Source organism: Phoenix dactylifera, unplaced genomic scaffold (genome assembly GCF_009389715.1).
Source record: "Phoenix dactylifera cultivar Barhee BC4 unplaced genomic scaffold, palm_55x_up_171113_PBpolish2nd_filt_p 000125F, whole genome shotgun sequence".
NCBI lineage: Eukaryota > Viridiplantae > Streptophyta > Magnoliopsida > Arecales > Arecaceae > Phoenix > Phoenix dactylifera.
Window position 1 is genome coordinate 1076209 of NW_024067690.1, and position 18702 is coordinate 1094910.

Genomic DNA, 18702 nt, shown 5'->3' on the forward strand with positions numbered 1-18702 from the left:
TGCTGTAATGTATTATTACACCAATCTCAACACTTTTTAGGATAACTAATGTACCAGCATGTTGACATGGCAATGGTGGCATTATTGATAATGATTATGAATATCATGGCTAGCTATATCTAAGCGCAATGGTTGGACTAAGTTAACAAGCTTTGTCTCATACATACATAAGTTCATGCATGCATGCGTACATATATACATACATGCATATATGTACATATGTATGACTGCACTCAATTTTAAATCTTGGTAAAAAATTTAACAATTCAAAATCAACAATATAACCATCGAAATTGAAAATCCAAAGTCCGTTGAACCGGATCAAGTGTCGTACCGGTCAGTGAGCAGTATGGTATGATATTGTTTTGTACCATATTAATACACTGTATACCATGGTATACAAGTTTGATACTAGTACACCATGTTTTATTTTTGTTGTTTTTTCATTTTGTTTTCTACTTGTTTTGATTTGAGGGATTATTTTAATGCTGCTTTGATGTTTTTTAATGCTATTTTGATGTTTTGGGGGATCATTTTAATGATTGTGGTTGTTTGAATTATGTTTTGAATACTATTTTGTTGTTTTCACATCATATTGGTCTTGATCGATCGTATGATTGATTAATAGATACAATTGTAATATAATTGACATAAAGAATGCATGAGTACATATAATTGAAAATACATATATCAAATTGATTTGAAGTACAAAATATGTACCGATATCTAGTTCCTCATGGAGTATCTATTATCTATGTCGCTTGTAGACATTGGGATCCTAATCATAGACCGGGCTTGGAATCTGATTGCAACCCAAATAATATGCCCACCCTTGCATTTGGTATTCCAAGCCTCCTAGTTAGCCACCTTGATACTGATCTGATGTGTGATACTAGGTTGGCCATCCCATCTGATGGAAGATCGAGGCAACAAAATCTGACGTGTAACTTGGCTAAGACTGTTGAGGGTGGTAGCTGTTCGAATACGATATAGAACCCTAATGGGGGTACTATATATTTTTTTTCAGCTTATAAGTATGTATTAATCACCACTGATTTGTAATTTATTTGAATTTAGGCTTAGGTTCAGATAGCCATAATCATGCCCAGTTTTAAATAAATTTTCGTCAAATTGAAGTAGAATGCATACCTCCAAACATGCTACCAATTTTACAAAAATCTTTGAATACTATTTTATTTATTATTATTTTTAATCCAAAAATATATTTTTAAATCTAAAAAATAGATGATCAACAAAAAAAATATTTCTTAATCATTGTGTTCATCATCCTTGGATCTACAGTTTGTCATAAATCATGCCAAAATACAAATTTTTATTATGATCTCCCCTTATTTTCTTCACTTCTTGCCAATTTTTTGGCATGTTAAAGAAAAATGGGAGGATTAAAAGGGTGGGGGGGATTATACCTCAAGAACTAAAGATTCGGCATGTAATCCGGCGAACATTTGAAGATCCAAGGAAGGCCGAACTGTGCCGAACCAGCCGGTTCAGGGTGTACCGAACTGGACGGCTAACTACTGGCACAGTTTGTGATATAAATTCAGTTCGCTCCCATTCCATCACTAAAATCCCTTAATCATTGCTTTGACCCTACCCTCGATGTCCAAACCGTGATCTACATCCCCGGTACTCGATGATGATGCCAAACGATGCCGTAGCGACCGACGAGGTCCTCGAAGCCCTAGTAGGTCTCTCTTCCTCTCTCTCCTCTCTCTCTCTCTCTCTTTCTTGAGAATGGCTTGTCTCTCTTCTTCTCTTCCTCTCTTCCTCTCTCTCTCAGCCTCTCTCTCTCGCCTCCTCCTTCTTCGTCTCTATCCCTCCCTCCCTCCTTCCTACACTCTCTCCTTCTCCCTCTTCCCCTCTCTCCCACTGTTTTTGTTCGGAATAGGGGAAGTTTTGAAACTTTTTTTATTTTTAAATTTTAAATTGAAGTTGGCACATCCTTCGCTGACTTCGGTTCAAGATCTGAAAATAAAAAAAAGGCCAAAACGCCATCGGCATGGTACGGTATGGGCCAATTGCCAACCGACATGGATCTTGGTACCCATTTCGGAACCTTGTGAAGATCCCATCCTCTTCGCCCTGAAAACCCAAAAAAAATAGAGAGGAGGTGGTGAAGCTAGAAGAGGCCTCTACGTCAATTATTGGGGTGGTACAAGCTCCAAACACCCCCAAACTGAGTGGAACTGAGCAGTTTTGCTTGGTTCGGGTCAATTCAGGTAGGTTTGAGGCATGTACCGAACCATTATGCCTTACTATCTCAGAAATTGATCAAGGGTCGGTATGCTTCAAACCAGTAGTTCGGGATGGTCCAGCTTTCCTTGGTCCAAACCATTGAGGATGTTCTACCCTACAAAAGAAGCCTAGAAATGAAAGTTCATGTATTTTGTTGGTTTCTAATCTAAGCATCAAGAGGGTGCAAAATGTGAATGGTTTTGATAGCATGACACAATGTTTTATTACGACATAATCATCAAAATCTAATGATATAAATCTACCCATGTTTTAAGGTTTCTGATGATGATCAATAAGCTGGATTTTCAACTCGTGCCCTTTCATGTATTTTAGTAACTAGTGCAATTGATACTGTCCTTGTTTGTACTGACTTGATGCATACATGACTTTAGGTTTCTAGACAAGCTTAGATCAATAGTATGGATCTTTAATTTGGATGACCTATCATTAATTTTGAAAGCATTGAATCTTTTGTCAAAGATACAGTATTAGTGTGTAGTCACTCACTCTCTTTCTCCCTCTCTCTCTCTCTATATATATATATATATATATTATCCAGATATGATTCACAGCGAAGATTATGAAAGATAAAATTAAGTATATTCTGTTACGTTATCCAATAAATTAATTTATGATGAATGAGTATTGTACTTCAGAGCTCATTATTTTCCAGATATGATTAACAGATGAGAAGATTATGAAAGAGAAAATCAAGTATATTCTGTTTTGTTATCAAATAAATTAATTTATGATAAATAGGTTTTGTACTTCAGAGTTCATTGTAGTATTTTACATGCTCTTGGCTAATGCATTTGCATGCTTGTTTAATAAGCTCAATAACATATTATGGCTGGTTTATGATCTATTTTCTCCATTTGTCCATATCAAAGAATCCATTCTGTGTTGATTGAATTTTTTAAGTCCCCAATGTCTCACCTAGGATTTCTAAGGTCTATCGCCCCTTTTTTGACCCTTTCAGACATATCTCGGCTCATCTGCATGCAGGCCTTTGTCAAGACTGTCTACATGGTTTGCCATCGCATTGTTTTAGTATTACAGGGAAATAACATGTATGCAAGAAGAGTAACTTAAAAGAAGCAAAGTGATAGAGATTAACACTATAGCATCTCTATAATTCTTTCTAGTTTCTTTTCATATTAACAAAGCTCCTGATGTTTTCTTGCTTTGACTTTAGCTAGAACACCAAACAAATAGTCCCCTTGTAATTTGGGTCCAATCCGATTTTAGTGTTTTTTTTTTTCTAATGTAAAGTCAAGTGTACCTATGCTCAATTAATTTTTAAGATTTAAACTTACATGTAGAAGTTTTACAAAATATGATGGATAATTACAGAATTCAATTAAAATGAAAAAAACAATTATGTTGAAGATCAGGGTAGCTAGAATCTAGCTGCTCAAATTTGTGCAATCCGAAATGATTTGACAGGGAAATATAAATTCTAACAGCTAACGATAACCTCGAAGAACTAAAAAACACAAGGGATTTTGTGGAAAAAATCACTTTATTTTCGTAATTGCAGAAAAAGTGCCTCAGTAATTTATTTATTTATTTCTGCAAAAAGGTCCACTTGGGACTTTATTGGAACTATGACACTGACTCAGATGAATGCGTACATTTATCTTAGTTGATGCAGAGATGTTGGCAATGGATGCACATGTAGTACATGCCAATGGATGCACACTTAAAAATGTTCTTCAAATCAGTCCTGTGTGAAGGGGTATAATGGTCTAACAAAATTTAAAATGGACCTTTTGATTAAAAAAAGATAAAGGTGAACCATTTTTACAAATTAAAAAATTAAGTTGATTTTTTTTCCACAAAATCTCCAAATGAAAAGTAGATATGAGACATTATTGGCTATTGCTTCTGTGAAATTGACTTGGTTTCCTATGCAAAAATAACATAAGAGGTTAAAATAATAGACTAGTCCTTATAGGGTCTATAATGTATGTACAGTGCATGGAAAGAATGGAAAGTTGATACTGGTAGAGGCTTGGCTGAAACAAGATCTTATAGTTTGTCTTTTTATTTTTTTTTTACTTTTTTGCTGAGATATAAGATCCTATAATTAGCATTACAAACAATGTTGACTTTGTATCCATATGATGTTTATCTAAATCTTGGCCACCAAAAGCGCAGACCAATTTGCCCTCCCTCTTGATTTTCTCCTTATTGTTGCATCCATTCTTGAGGCCACTCCAACTGCCATTTGTTGCCACCATCTTTCCCCAATGCTTGTTATTTACATCATCCCCTTTAGGTTCTGTACTCATTGCTTATGCCATGTAGTTGTTACTTCCACTACACTTGCCTATTTTATTACGTCATTGACTGCATTAACTACCTCTTCCTGCCAACATCCCTACCGGGATCTATCTACCTTGAGAAGGCATTTATTGCTTGGCAATATGGCATTTCTCAGAGGCAGTGATCACAAAAGAGGTAAATCCTAATACGTGTGTGTGCCTGCATGCGAGAAAGAGGGAACTCAAGATGTTAGAGATTCAGTCATTATAAAACAAAAATCATGTCACTAGTCTAAAGAATGGTATGCTTTAAGCTTGCTTAAAAGCAAGAGCAAAAGTATGGTCCTTCAAGACAATAACAGTCAAATCCATGAAGTACATTATGCTTTTTTTTTCATATTGATGTCACCATATTGTTTGCTTTTTGTTTCATTATGATGTGTGTCCATGCATGCGAGAAAGAGAGAGGGGAGTCAAGATGTTAAGAGATTCAGTCATTATAAAACAAAAATCACATCACTACTATAAAGATTGGTATGCTTTAAGCTTGCTTAAAAGCAACAGCAAAAGTATAGTCCTTCAAGACAATAAGAGTCAACCATGAAGTACATTATACTTTTTGTTTCATATTGATGTCACCTTATTTTTTGCTTTGTGGCAATAATATTCCTTCTGATGTTCTGTTTGATGTAGTCAATATATGCAAATATCTGTCAATAGATACTCAAAACGATTTTTTGCTTTCTGGCATTTTATTTTGGCGTATATCTTTTGCTGAAGGATTTATTATCTTCCATACAATTGTACATTACAATATTCAGTAGCGAATAATGTTCTTGAATTGTAGGCCCAGAGATGTTGATGATGTTTTGCAGTGGTGGTAAGGTGGGCATGGAACAAGAAGAAACAGTTGATGGTCATATAGATGCATTGCAAAGAGCAATCAGTTCAGTTCTTGAGGTTTTATCAGAATGTTTAGCTTCTGGTGGAACTGGTTCTCTGGTATGCTTTTACACCAAGTAGGCATATATTTATCTGCTGGCTAAATTGGGATGCATTTGGCACAATTTTGGATGCTCTGAACATAGCATTTTGGCTGTACAGAATCCAACCTATGTGACTTCATCAATCTCTCCTCCATCATATAACTATGCCATCAATAATTGTTAAGCTGAATTATGAAATTGTTATAATTATTTTGATTATTGGAGGTTACATTTAGAATTTGATTACCTCTGCTCTGTGGTTGCAATCATACATGGATGCTTTGTCTGAAGCAACTTTTTTCTTTTAGTTGCCATGAAGTTTTTTCTGCCTGTCAACACTTAAACTGAATAGTGGAAATTTGTTGCTAGTGGAGCTAACGGGTTCATTCAACATGGTAACAAAAAGTTTTGGAATCTTAGCACAACTGTGAACTCAAAATTATGCTTACTATTCTTCTGGAAACTTAATTCAGAATATAGTAAGGTGGAGAATGGGAGAGATTTGACATTGTTTTGTTGGAGCAAGTATTACGCATGTGATGCTCATAAACTGATGATCTTTAAGTAATTGTAGTATAACCAACTAAGGTTCGCTGTCTCGATACTGGACCTCGTACTGGTGCCACACTAGCACAGTGTCGATACGGTACGGTGTGGACTTTTTTTGGCAATATCGAGTGTCGGTATGCCATCCGTATCGGATACCAGTACCGAACCAGTATGGTATAGTACGCCCTGTACCGTCCGGTTCGGGCTGGTACAGCGTACCTTGCTGCCAACTATATAATGTTGGCAGCAATTAGGTATTAAACTTTGTTTTATATTTCTTTCTTCAGCTGATATCTGAATCAAGCAGCCAGGATACTTGCTATCTTTGATCCAAAATATTTGGAGTCCATAATTCTAGCTTACTCCTAGTAGGGGTATGATGAGCATGGCATTGGCTGATTCTAATTTCAGATTTTCAGTTCATGAGGTGGGTCCAAGCCTTATTTCAAGCTTTCGTAGCAAATGCACCCAATTAAGTTAGAAAGGCTCATCTTCAATTGAGCTTGGTTTTATCTTAAACACTGGTCTTCTGATAGAACAGAAATCGAGATGGTTTAGAGAATTTCTGAAGTAGATTGGAGGTGGTGATGTTAAAGTACAGTTTAAAAGGCATAGGAGGGTTTGGCACTAGATTAATGTTGAAGGTTGTGGAGAAACTTGATCTGATCATGACTTGTTTTTTGATTGAAATGACAAGTCAAAAAAGAACCCCGAGACTTGATCTTAAATAGCTGGGGCATTTGACAATTAGAGAATTAGTAATATAGGAGTTACAAGGGCAAATAATTTCAGTAACAGTTTTACAGTATATTTTTTTTTTGATTAAATCTTTTGAAAGCATATGATATATGCACTTGGACTCTTATTCATATATTCACATGTTTCTATCCCTTATTACTCTTCTTCCCCTTTTGTTTCCTATATCTTCTGGGTAGACCCTTTACCTCCCAAATGGCCACAGCCAGATTGTTTGTGTAATCCATTGGAGGGTAGACGTCAAGTTCAGGAATTGGTTGCAAAAATTTGCTCATTTACTGCAGAAAGGCTTTGGAGTATGCTGTGACAGAAATGGGTTTAATTAGGTGAAATATCATTCACTTGATGTGAGCTGATGTTGAGTATAGGAAATACCTAAAGATCGAGTCTGAGCTTCAGACTTGAATACCAAAAGGGATAGGCGTGAGTTCAGCCTATACTTAGGGATTTGGAGCCAAAGCTAAGCCAGACATAGCTACAACCTATCTGGCTTGCTAACACTTTTAAAATCGAAATTCCGAAATCTGACTATGTATGGAATAAATGGCGCATACTATGGGAGCTTATATCTTTCTGGTTTTGAAATAAAAAATAGAATATATTGTATCCTTACATGAATTTATCGAAGTCCATACCTACATTATAGAAGTAAAATTCCTGCCAGCACTGGATATTTATCAGATTCTTGTTAGAACTATGGGTATTTATGTGGTGTTCAGTGCACCAGGATATAATTGCTTGATTTGGAATTGGCATTCAGCTTTACATATCCATAGCTTGTTTCTTTCATTGCATCCTGGTGGAGCCAATTACACTAAAAGTGATTTAAAGTACTTCAGAAATCCTACTGATTATGTTGAATTACTACTGCTACAATATGAAGAAAGGGGCAAGGTGTCAACACATGTGATTAGAAATATTAATATAACTATCAAGCTAAATGTACAAATGGAGCAATTATTGCCTGTTTGGAGATCAATGTATAAGCGAAACATCATGGTTTGCTAATCTAAAATGTACTGGTAGAATAACAAGTAATGTTTACTTGTAATGGGCTTAGTTACCTACAGCCGGTCTTAAAATAAAAAAGGAAAGAAGACACCTAGGAGGCAGATGCGGAGACGAGCCAAGGAGATTTGGAAGCAGGTGAGCCACAGTGAATGGAAGATTACTGCTACTAAGTAATGCAGTTGATGCAGTGTGTATCTCTGTACTCAAATTGTAAATTGAACTTGTTTGACGTATTGAGTTGTTATTATGTTGTTTTTAAGCTGTAGGCATCCAATGGATGGACAAGTGACAGCCTAGCACCTAGTCACTAAACTGGGGGCTGGAGATCAGATCTGCCAAAAATAATAAATTAAAAGATAACTTTATAAAAGGACAACTAAAAAACAATTCTAATCCAAGAAACATAACATATCAAATAAGATGTAGTAAAAAAAAGGAACCATAAACCTAGCAACATCTGGTTCTAATCTATGAATTGATTGTATCCTCTGTACTCAACATGATGCAAAATGTTAAGATGGGAGCATAGGCAGCCCTTAGGCAGCCCTTCTGAGGCAGGCCATTTAGCAGCCAAGGTGGCTGATTTTTGAAGATTTGTAGATGCTGGATGCAATGAAAAGTAATTGGACCATTTGTGCATAATTTTTGAAAACCATTCTAGAGACTGTTTTGTTTTCTCTAACTTGATAAATTGCATCCACATTTTGTCTGTTCTGAGTTTTTGTTCCGGAGAGTTATATTACAGAATAAAGTGTCTATATCATGCTTGTGCTGATCATGAAGTGGATTTATTTTGAGTGCTGTGCCATGTTATGTGGACACTCAAGTGACTAAATGTGTAACGACACAAAAAGATCTGCAAGTATGTAAAAGATTTGCATTTGACACTATAAGACACTATGTTACTCTAAGTTTTCAACATCAACTAATTCAATTTATTGATGTGTGTACATAGATAGGTTCAAACAAAAGAATGTTGCTTTAACTTCTCTATCAATTCATTATCATCCTAAATATATATACCAATTACTGTTTAACAGATGCATTGCATTGTTTCAAGCAATTTGCTGCACAACTAACAAAAGACAAGTGTATTCTAGTACAAGACATGGGTGCTGGAGTGGGAGCATGGGTAAGGAGAATTGGGTCTCATAAAAGAAATAAAAAAAAATCAAAAAAGGCTTGGGTAGTGGGTGCAGTGACAAGTTTTTGAGCATATTCTAAAGCGGATACGCCACTCTAAGTGGAAGATTCCTACTAATGTAAGTATGGTCCATATTAGTAACTAAAAACCTCCAAATGAATGATGAAATAGACAGGACATATAATTATCCATACTCATTAAAAACATTTCATAGGAGACAATATATCATGGATTATCATAAATCTTACTTTTGGTCTTGTGTAGAATGATAAATCTTTGATGGATTCCATGCCAGATTTGTAACTTGGGCCACCAAAGAAAAAAAAGATGAATGGAAAGAGTGGACTTTCTTGAATAGGAATAGGGTTGTTTAGGAATCAGGATGATTGGTTTGATAATACGTGAAAATAGTGTACAAGCTTTTATACTACTATGTTGGTTACATACTAGCCGATATTGCTTTACTATGAAACAACATCGGCTGGTATTAGTTTACATGGATATGCAACCTTGGCATTCTATGATATAGATTAAAGGTGGCAATTCTTGACTGGGTCCATGAATCTGACCTGATCCATATTAAATAGGTCCCGTTCACTATAAACAAGTTTGGCTTAGAAACAAGTTGACATGATTAAACATATTTATAAAACGGGTCAGGTTCGGGTTGAAGGATCTAACCTGATTAACCCATGTTGGCCTGTTTATTATTAGTCAATTTGGTTTGACCCATATAAGACCCAAACCCGTATGCATCATTGAAAGGATTGTATTGGATACATTGAGGTCTTTTATAAAGTTGATAGCTAAATCTTATCCACTCCATATCAATCCCTAAATCCAACGACTTGCATCCACTTCCCCTCTTCTCTTTTGAAACCCTTTGTTTTCTTTCTCATCATTGCCTCCCTTGTAGCCTACCCATGGCCATGGCCGCTATTGTAATCTCACCACCATCCTTCGCTCGAAACTAGCGTTCAAGCCTTCAAGGGGTCAAATGTGAGAGTGGGGCTGGAGGGAGCATGAGTGCTTGGCAAGGCTCTAGGGCTTAAGTTAGCAAGGTCGAGGCATGATGGCAAAAAGTGGCCACAGAGGTTGCAACAGCCAACGATGATGATAAAGGACTTAGATGGAATATCCGACAACGATAACGCTCAATCCAACCAGGATGGGTAGAATGATGAAGATGTTTGGCTTTCTTCCCAATATTTTCTCCTAATTTCTAGGTCATCCTGGCACCACCCGATTATTAGATAGGTCAAGCAAGTTGGGCCAGGTTACTATCTATTAAACAAGCAAGGTATGGGTTTCAATCAAGGTTCTCTGTACCATATCGAACTGGATGGTACAAGGTGTACTGTACCGTACCGTACCGGCTCGGTACTGGTAATATAGTATGGAGGGCATACCGATACTTGGTATGCCAAATCGATTTCGTACCATACCGTACCAGCACAATGATAGTGTAGCACCGATATGAGATCTGAAATTGAGACAGTGTACGTTGCAAGATCCGCCATACCGGGTCCAGTAGGCGTACCGATTGCCTACCGGACCGGTACGGTTCCAGTTCGTACCGAAATCGGGCGGTACGAACCGAAAAGCTCTTTTTCGCCGGAGCCGGGGAAGACGAAGAGAAAAAGAGAGAGCGCGGGGAAGAGAGGGAGGGAGAGCACCTCCGGCCGCTATTGGAGAGCCGCGGAGGGGCGTCAGAGGCCAGCAGGGGGGAACCCGCGGGGGCGCGGCGGAGGCCAAGGCCGCGGCCGCGTCCACTGTTTCGAAAGAAATAGGGTACACGGCCGCGGTTTTAAATTTGGGGATTTAAAAAAAAATGGGAATTTTTAAGTGAAGTCGGCAACCGATTTGCCGACTTCACTTAAAATCCCTAAATTAAAAACCGCGGCCGCGTCCACTGTTTCAAAAGCGCCCCCGCGGGTTCTCCCGTTCCCCGCCAGGCTCCGCCGCCCCCCGCCGGCCTCCAACGCCCCTCCATGGCTCTCCGATGGCGGCCGAAGGTGCTCTCCCTCCCTCTCTTCCCCGCGCTCTCTCTTTTTCTCTTCGTCTTTTTTGTCTTCGGCACGGAACCGGCTTGTACCGGTTTCCACGGCTTCGGCATACCGGTAACTGGCCGGACCGGTTTGTACCAGCCGGTTCGGCATACTATGGTACGTTGGTTTCAATTTCTGACCTATTTAATAATAGGTCAGGTATAGGTTGACAATTTTTCATCCAAAACTGTATTTGACCCGACCAATGTATGACCCGATCCAACTCATTTGCATTTTTGTATTACTATAGATATTGATATCGTACGTATGGGCACTTTGGTATTGATTTTTCTATGGATGATTGAAAGCTAATGATAATATACAAAGAGATGCAATTATGAAGGAATATATAAATATCCAACTTGCTGTTGGACATGATTCTTGAAATTGTATGGCGCTTTTTAGCTTAGAGCAAGGTTTCTGCTTATTTTTCAATGCATTCCTCTCATATACAATATTTCCACAATTCTAAATATTTAAAACAACGATTGTGGCCAGTGGAGGGTTCTAGGATTAGTAGCTTCTCTGGCATGAGGCATTCCATACTTAGCTAGTATAGGACAGAAGATCACAGAGTTATATTTGGAACAAGTTACTAAAACTCTTCTTTAGTATGAGAGATCCAATACAATTTTTGTTCTCTTCACATTTGAACCACAATCCTCATGCATTTTCTGCTTAACTAAAAGCAGATTTTTGGGTTCAGGAGAGAAATGAAGCTATATTTCAGATTGCAATCTATCAAATATTTATGGGATTTCACAAAGTTCACATGCAGGGTGTCCTGTTTCATGGAAAAACTGGGACAGCCCCATCCCATGGGATTTGAATCCTTATTCATGGCAGAATACCTGGTAACATGACAAGTTTTATAGTTAAGATCTATGTCAAATCATTTAGATCATTTGTTCTGACTAGCATATATTACTAAGGTAATGAGAACACATTTTAAGAGGAAATGTTTCTTGGACATGCAAATCCCAAAAATTCCATGTTGACAGTTTATCCATGTCTCAACATGCATCAGACACTATAGATACATCATGATTACATAATATCTATATCCTTTGTTCCCAATGTATACTCTTTAAGCTAAGCTGCTAGATTCACAGGAATGTTAAATCTAGCAAAAATTACCCACACACACAGAGGGAATGGAAAAAAATTGATTTTCACCGGCTCATTTCCTTCCAGCTTTTCTTTTAAGTAGGACACAATTCAATCACCTAGGGTTCAGCACTAAACTTTTTTTTAAAAGGCATTCTACTTGAGATAATTCTGCATAGGATTTGCATACCTAATTTCAATATTTAAATGCTCTAAATTGCATCTTATAAAGATTGTCTTAAAAGTTTTCTACCCTGTTCATATGAGCTATAAATGAAGTTAATTCTATATATGTTACCAGACCTATGCTCAGGCTTTCTTAGAGCAAACTATTCAATTACATTTTTTCAGTTAACATATATTACTATTAGTAGGTAAATTCATATTTTGTTCTTTCTTATCATGTCTTTGTATTCTACTTGCATGCCTAATGCAACATCCCAAGACATGTCTCCATCCATGTTTCTTTAACACTGGAGACAGGTGGAGATTTAAATGGGCGGGGCTGGATCATGTTTGTGTCATCTGGACACAGTTTTTCTGGATGAAATTATCAATCTGGATTCGGCCCATTTAATAAATGGGCCAGAGACTCAAATGTGATCACAAGTTGTTAATAAAACATGTAACATGAACTGACCTTTATAACCGATTTAGTGAATGGATCTGGTTTGGTCATTTCTGAGGTGACGATTAACCTGATAAACCAACTCAACATAGATAAGCCTGAAGTTTGACCCTTTTCTTCTGAGAGAAGCTGATGCGAGACAAGTTGATCCAATACCGAGACAATTAATCAATCATCTATTATTAATACAATTAATTTCACATTTTTGTGAAATGTTGCTTTGCAGTTTGCACGATACTCCATGAATGTGACTTCAACATATTAATCCATACAATGCTAAATGGGTTGGTATTTGGTCATTTTCAGGTTAGTTTCATAATCATGTTGATCCAATTAGATTTAAGGATCATATAGGTCAAAGTTTTGTTGCTAAATCCAAACCCAGCCCATTTAGCAGACAATCCAAACCTGATTATGCCCAACCCAAACACCTAACTTCATTTAAGTTCAAGCCAGGTTGGTGACTTGGATCAAAGATTGCTAGCCTTGGAGGTGCAAACCATCATTGGTTTTTACTTTATTTAAATATTAAAATTGGAACTGGGTTTTGAGCAGGTTTTGTGTTGAAATTTATGGTCTTTTAGAGCTATACATGCTTCTGTTTTCAAATCCATGAATGTGTCCACTTTCTCATTCATAAAAACTTTTACAGTTGGCTATCGTTACATTATAGTCACATGGCATTTCACCTGTGTATTTTAACATAACTAAGAAGGATGGAAATTTTCAGGAGCTCAAGCTTCACAAGCAAATAATTATATTGTTGGCACACATAGCATCATATGGCCAATCTGGTTTTGAAGTTCTTCTAAATCCAGTGAGACCTCAGGGTCTTAATTTCTTAGGGCTGCTTGTACGAGTATTGGCATCAGAGATGGATGCGGAAATAACGGACTTTGCCAAAATGCATGCCCTCTGCAAGGAAAGGTAACTTGAGTATCTACTGGCTCTACCTGGGAGCAAATCATTTAGCTTTCAGCTTTCATTTCGACTAGTCGTTCCTTTTGTCCCAATAATGAGGCTGCTATTTCAACACCTAATTCTTGGTCTTTTTTCAGTTTGCCTACTATAGAAAAGAAATAAATATACTTTCCAATTCGTATGTTTATGCTGATTGAAAAGTATATTGGGCTTGCGCATAACTATTTTGTCATTTTTCTTATAAAAAATGTTCCCCATTAACCAAAACTTTGGTATACTTCCCGAGGTTATACTTCCTGACTTAAGTTGGAATGTTATTACCTATCCATTAGCTGTTGTGTGATTTAAACTAATCGTACTCATGGTTTTACACACAGAACCTCACTAATGAGAGAAGCGTTGATTTTATTAAACCGGTTAGCATCACATCCTACTTACTCAAGAGCTGCTCTAGATGCACTGACGAGCAGCAATTCAACTGCAAGCTTGACTATTGATGTTGCAAATAGAATACCCCAGAAAAGCAGAGGCTGCTGGAAACATGGTGGCAGAAAGACGACACAGATCGAGGGTGAGATCATGGATTTAGCCCGGTTATTTAGATCAAGAGTTTTTGCTTTCCTTGGAGAGAGTCATCCAGCCAATTGATCATCTTGAAGAGATGGCAGGCAACAATTTGCAACTACCCGAGTTCTTCCCAAAGAAAACCTTTGCATTCAAAAGCAGCAAATTTTGAAGGCATTTTGTAGGGGTTGTCTCCATTAATCTTTTGGTAAAGTTGAGGCTTAAGCTGCGAGTCTTGATATCTTGCTGCCAAAAAAAAAATGAGTTCTGCTTTTTTTCTCTTCTTTTTGCACTCTTATTTTTTGTTATTATTTTTGGTTGTGGATGGGGACATGGCAGCTATTTTGAAGTTATTTGTAACCTATGTCAGTGAAAAGGGTCTGTGGAAAGCAAGGTTGCCATATGTATGTAATAGCAGTACTCGCTGTTATGACCTGTGCTTTGTTCCATTTTGGGGTACGCACTGGAGATGTGTAAAAAGTTACCACAGAATCAGCAAGTTAATAATAATAATCATAATTGATCTCAATATCACTTTATTCATGCTTTTGTATGGGTTCACACATTGAATTTGTTCTTTTTATGCAAGGATGCTCCAGCCTGTAGTTCATTACTATTGATCCAGATTCAGATCAAGCTGTAATTTATGCTTCATAATATTCTTGGTTTCCAGAATTTTTCAGCACCAGTGTGAAGTTAGTTAATGACATTATGACAATTCTATGATAAAGCTGTTATCAAGAGGATCTTAAATAGCTTAATACATTCTTGCTCGGACCTCTGTTTTCTTTCTCTTTCTTTTTTTATTCAAAACTCAAACTTAAGCTCTAGATATTTACCAAAGGCAATGTTTAGTCAATTGGTTGGAATAAGAATAAATGCAAGGAGCATCCTGTAGGCAGATGTGAACCAGAATGATATGATGAAACTGGTATTTGTGTTAATGTTTTGTTGTATCCGTATGGAGCCAGTATCGGTTGATCGTGTTGGGACACCACCCCGTTGGGTCATCGATTTGGTGGGAGTAGTTCGAGTTCATCTAACCAACGATATGAGTAAGTCAAGGTATTTGTGATAGAATGATCAAGACTGATCACTTTATACCTCTGCCTCTTGTTGTTCCTTCTCCACAGCAGAATGCACCTATATGCATTCTGATAGCAACGAAATCGTGCAAATGTGATAGCCATGCATCTCTACACTCTGGAGGAATATCATATCGTTAAGCTGAAGAAACTTTTATAGCCGCAACAGAAAAGCCCATCATTCCTGGTCTGAAATGAATTAAGGAAAGATGGCTGACAAGCATCAAAAGAACAATCCTGTGAAGCTGGGTGCCATGTTATAAGCTGCCCCAACAGAAAGTGGAGTATGATCAATGCGGCGAACCCTGACTTTATTATTGTATGTGCATTCCCTCTGCCAAGGGAAGCATTGGTACTGGTGAGCTCCTCTCAAATGGCAAATTTTCAAAAATGCATGGATCATAAGGTTAACTCCTATACCCATCAAGAATAAAAAATGCATGTTTTGTAATGTTATCACATATGACACATTCCATCAGATTAAGTATCGAATAAGAAAGAAAAGTCCAGACTCCAGGACATATTAGTTCTGCTCACATAAACAAGTTGAGCTTTTATGGGCTAAGCATGTGAAACTTTCTTACAATACATCAAAGCAAAGCAAAGAGAACTGTTTCTTGCCAGGTGGCATGATTTAAGATTGTCACCATGGACAAGATTCAACTAAAATCCATCTCCTCAGTGATGATGATCTTGAAAGTAACGGAGACCACAATATTTGCATACTGCTGGTTCATCCTGGTCGAGGCATATGAATTCAATTGGATGGCCAAGGGCAGGATTACTATCTGCAATGGAAATTAATCATCCAGAGTTCCAGTGTGTCATGAGAACACCGAGTCATAGAAAGCAAGAAAAACTGATTCCAGTTGTAGAACTAGGATAGGCTGCTACCTCCTTCACAGGCAACAATTCGACCTTCAACTTTTATTGGCGGTACTTCGCTAATCAATTCCATTGGAGATTTTTTACTGGTGTCCTGTACCATTCATGAAAATTAATTTAAAATATTCCTGAACATTTGATCATATCATTCAATTCAAATTTATAATTTGTAATCAGTCATGCCGTAGAAACAAATATTACAATCATGCATAAATGAAGAAGTCATAATTGCAGAGCAAAGGATAAGTTGAGGGTCCACCAAACAAAGAAAACCCTCAAAAAATTATTGAAATTCATTTACCAGACAAACTGCCTACCACAGGATTGCACTACCAATTCGCGCTCTGGGAACATGAGGATATACACCCCTGCCTCTAGACAAGTGCAGATAAATAAGAACAAAGAAACTTCTAACCACCTTCACTGTGACCAGAGGTCACTTAACAAGGAATATTAAGTGGTCCTATTTTCCTAGGCTCTAAAGGGAAATTTGTACAGGAAGCTCTTGGTTGCCAAATTGATCCTAGCACTCTGATCACTCATACTGATAACGATCTGGTGGCATGCATTGATATCTTTTAAAAGTATGTCAAATCAGACTCTAAACAAATAGTGCCTCCCCCTTCTAATGAATCCAAGTTCTGCTTGATAAGAAAATACAAACATGCCAGCTCTCTTTTTAATACTGAAAGTAGCATGGCCTAGAAAAGTTACCTGGTGTCCGCCTCATGACGCATCAGACCCAACTTCCTCAGCTCATCAGCCTATAAGAACATAAAAGCAATATGGGAGCTTCTATGCCTCGTGACCTCATTTTAATTTTCTAAATGCAATCATGAGTCTCATGTACAACATTTTGTGAGGCATATGCTTATACATTCCATGAACTGTAGAGACGAGACTTCAAACTCTAAATCCTTGACATGTTCCTAACCTACATGGTACCAACATCCTGTTTAGCAGACTGTTTAGGGCGCAACGCAAGTATGCGTGATCCACAACTTTTCATAGTTGGTTGTTCCCAAAAGAATCCTCACCTGTCATAACCTTCACACATGCATCAAATGATGCGTAGCGGATGCCATTATATGTGGTGAAGGACAACAGAACGTTCCCTGTTTTACAAGTCCTGGTGTCAACCTGTTAACTTATAAGGTGATCAAATGAGTCAACCGTACATCTAGGTTTTGTAAGATAGAGAAAAGGAGAAACAATTTCCTTACAAGAATCAGATATCTCCTCACCACCAATAAGTTATAACGCTTTGCACAAGTCTTTTATCTCAATTTAAAAGTACGTAATTTTCATTTTCCATTCAAAATCATTCTTCTTTCTTTCGGATCTCAATTGCATGCATTATTGATGCTTTAATATTTCGTGAATACTACCACATTGTTTGTAAATTGTTTACATTTCAATACAGGCCCCCCTCACAGCACCAACATCAAAGCCTAAAAGGGGGAGGGCAAAAAAAAAGAAATAATTGGCATTGTGGAATAGCTTTCTCTACATAATAAAAAAAATGATCCTAAAGTTCCATGCCATAATCATTATCTTTATATATTTACGCAAGGGTAACTCCAAAGTACATGATAGAGATCTCATAGTAAACTCCAACGATCAAAACAACCAAAAGAACCTACTTTCATAATGGATCATACTTCCCAATTCTCCTTTTATTAAAAAAATCAGTCTTTTTCCTTAAAAGAAAACCGGACAAACCCCTAATAAAATCCTCTTCGCCATTTTCGAACCACACGATCTAATCGGAGACCGGACAGACCAAAGAAACAGATGAAACCACTGTAACAAAAGAACTCCAATCAAAACGAGATCTGATCGAAAGAGAGGGAAAGATGGGATTTTTACGGCAGAGTGTAACACGAAAACTGATTACCTGCATCCATTTGGCGGTGTGCTTGCTAACGAGCGTGTTGATTGCCCGCATGTTAGAAGCGGAACGGAAAGGATCGAGAGTTTTGAGGAGGTGAGGAAGCCTTCTTGTCGCCATGGCCGAGAGAGGGGAAGAAGCAGAAGCGATTTCAACCCTAAAATTAAAGATTTTTTTAAAAGGGAATACGATTAATGGCAATTATGTAAATATTTGAATGTATGTTTCTACAGGCTGCTGGCGTTCCACTATTCCGCGGCGTTTCATCTGCTAACGTGTTCTTCCAAACGATGCAGGAATTTTAATTACAAAACAAGAACAAATTGGGTCATGAATTCCATTTTGCAGCGAGTCCTAGGCCTAATTTCCTTCAAAAGACTAGTCTGTGATATATTGTTAAGCATTTCTTGAAAAGCAATGTATTGACTGAGAAAATACCATCAGTTACTTGATAAATTTTTCAATTTTCTTATATTATTTATCAGTTTTTACCTTAACTAATTATCTAGTAACTTGATATTTCAAACTTTTATATCTACACTACATTGCATCTGTACTGTTTGATTCATTTTAAACCAAATTTAATTTTATATGAAAGGAGTTC

General features: G+C 37.3%; 2 protein-coding genes across 6 annotated transcripts in view; one reads left to right on the plus strand and one right to left on the minus strand.

The window, feature by feature from the left end:
- LOC103696137 (protein SENSITIVE TO UV 2) overlaps positions 1–14780 on the plus strand; it is a 38436-nt gene extending 23656 nt beyond the window's left edge. For all 5 annotated transcript variants that reach the window (XM_017840373.3, XM_008777672.3, XM_017840374.3 and 2 more), the window contains 3 exons: positions 5371–5525; positions 13483–13679; positions 14051–14780. In XM_017840373.3, coding sequence (XP_017695862.2) covers positions 5371–5525; positions 13483–13679; positions 14051–14321 — 623 coding nt within the window. In that variant the 3' untranslated portion in view covers positions 14322–14780. The remainder of the gene's footprint in view (positions 1–5370; positions 5526–13482; positions 13680–14050) is intronic.
- Positions 14781–15724: 944 nt separating this feature from the next.
- LOC103696138 (NADH dehydrogenase [ubiquinone] iron-sulfur protein 6, mitochondrial-like) lies at positions 15725–18277 on the minus strand. The gene is made up of 3 exons (XM_008777673.4): positions 18105–18277; positions 16217–16301; positions 15725–16110 (listed from the first exon to the last, which is right to left on the minus strand). Exons 1-3 carry the CDS (start codon positions 18216–18218, stop codon positions 16001–16003), a joined length of 309 nt encoding a protein of 102 aa, XP_008775895.1. The 5' UTR covers positions 18219–18277; the 3' UTR covers positions 15725–16000.
- Positions 18278–18702: the final 425 nt, after the last annotated feature.

Bases quoted from the DNA above. Each gene is read 5' to 3' on its own strand.
- LOC103696138 (XM_008777673.4), bottom strand. From the start codon at position 18,218: ATGGCGACAAGAAGGCTTCCTCACCTCCTCAAAACTCTCGATCCTTTC. The intron at 16,302-18,104 runs GTAATCAGTTTT...TGAATGGTACAG, and splicing joins ACACCGCCAAATGGATGCAG to GACACCAGTAAAAAATCTCC. The intron at 16,111-16,216 runs GTAGCAGCCTAT...TTTCCATTGCAG, and splicing joins AATTGTTGCCTGTGAAGGAG to ATAGTAATCCTGCCCTTGGC.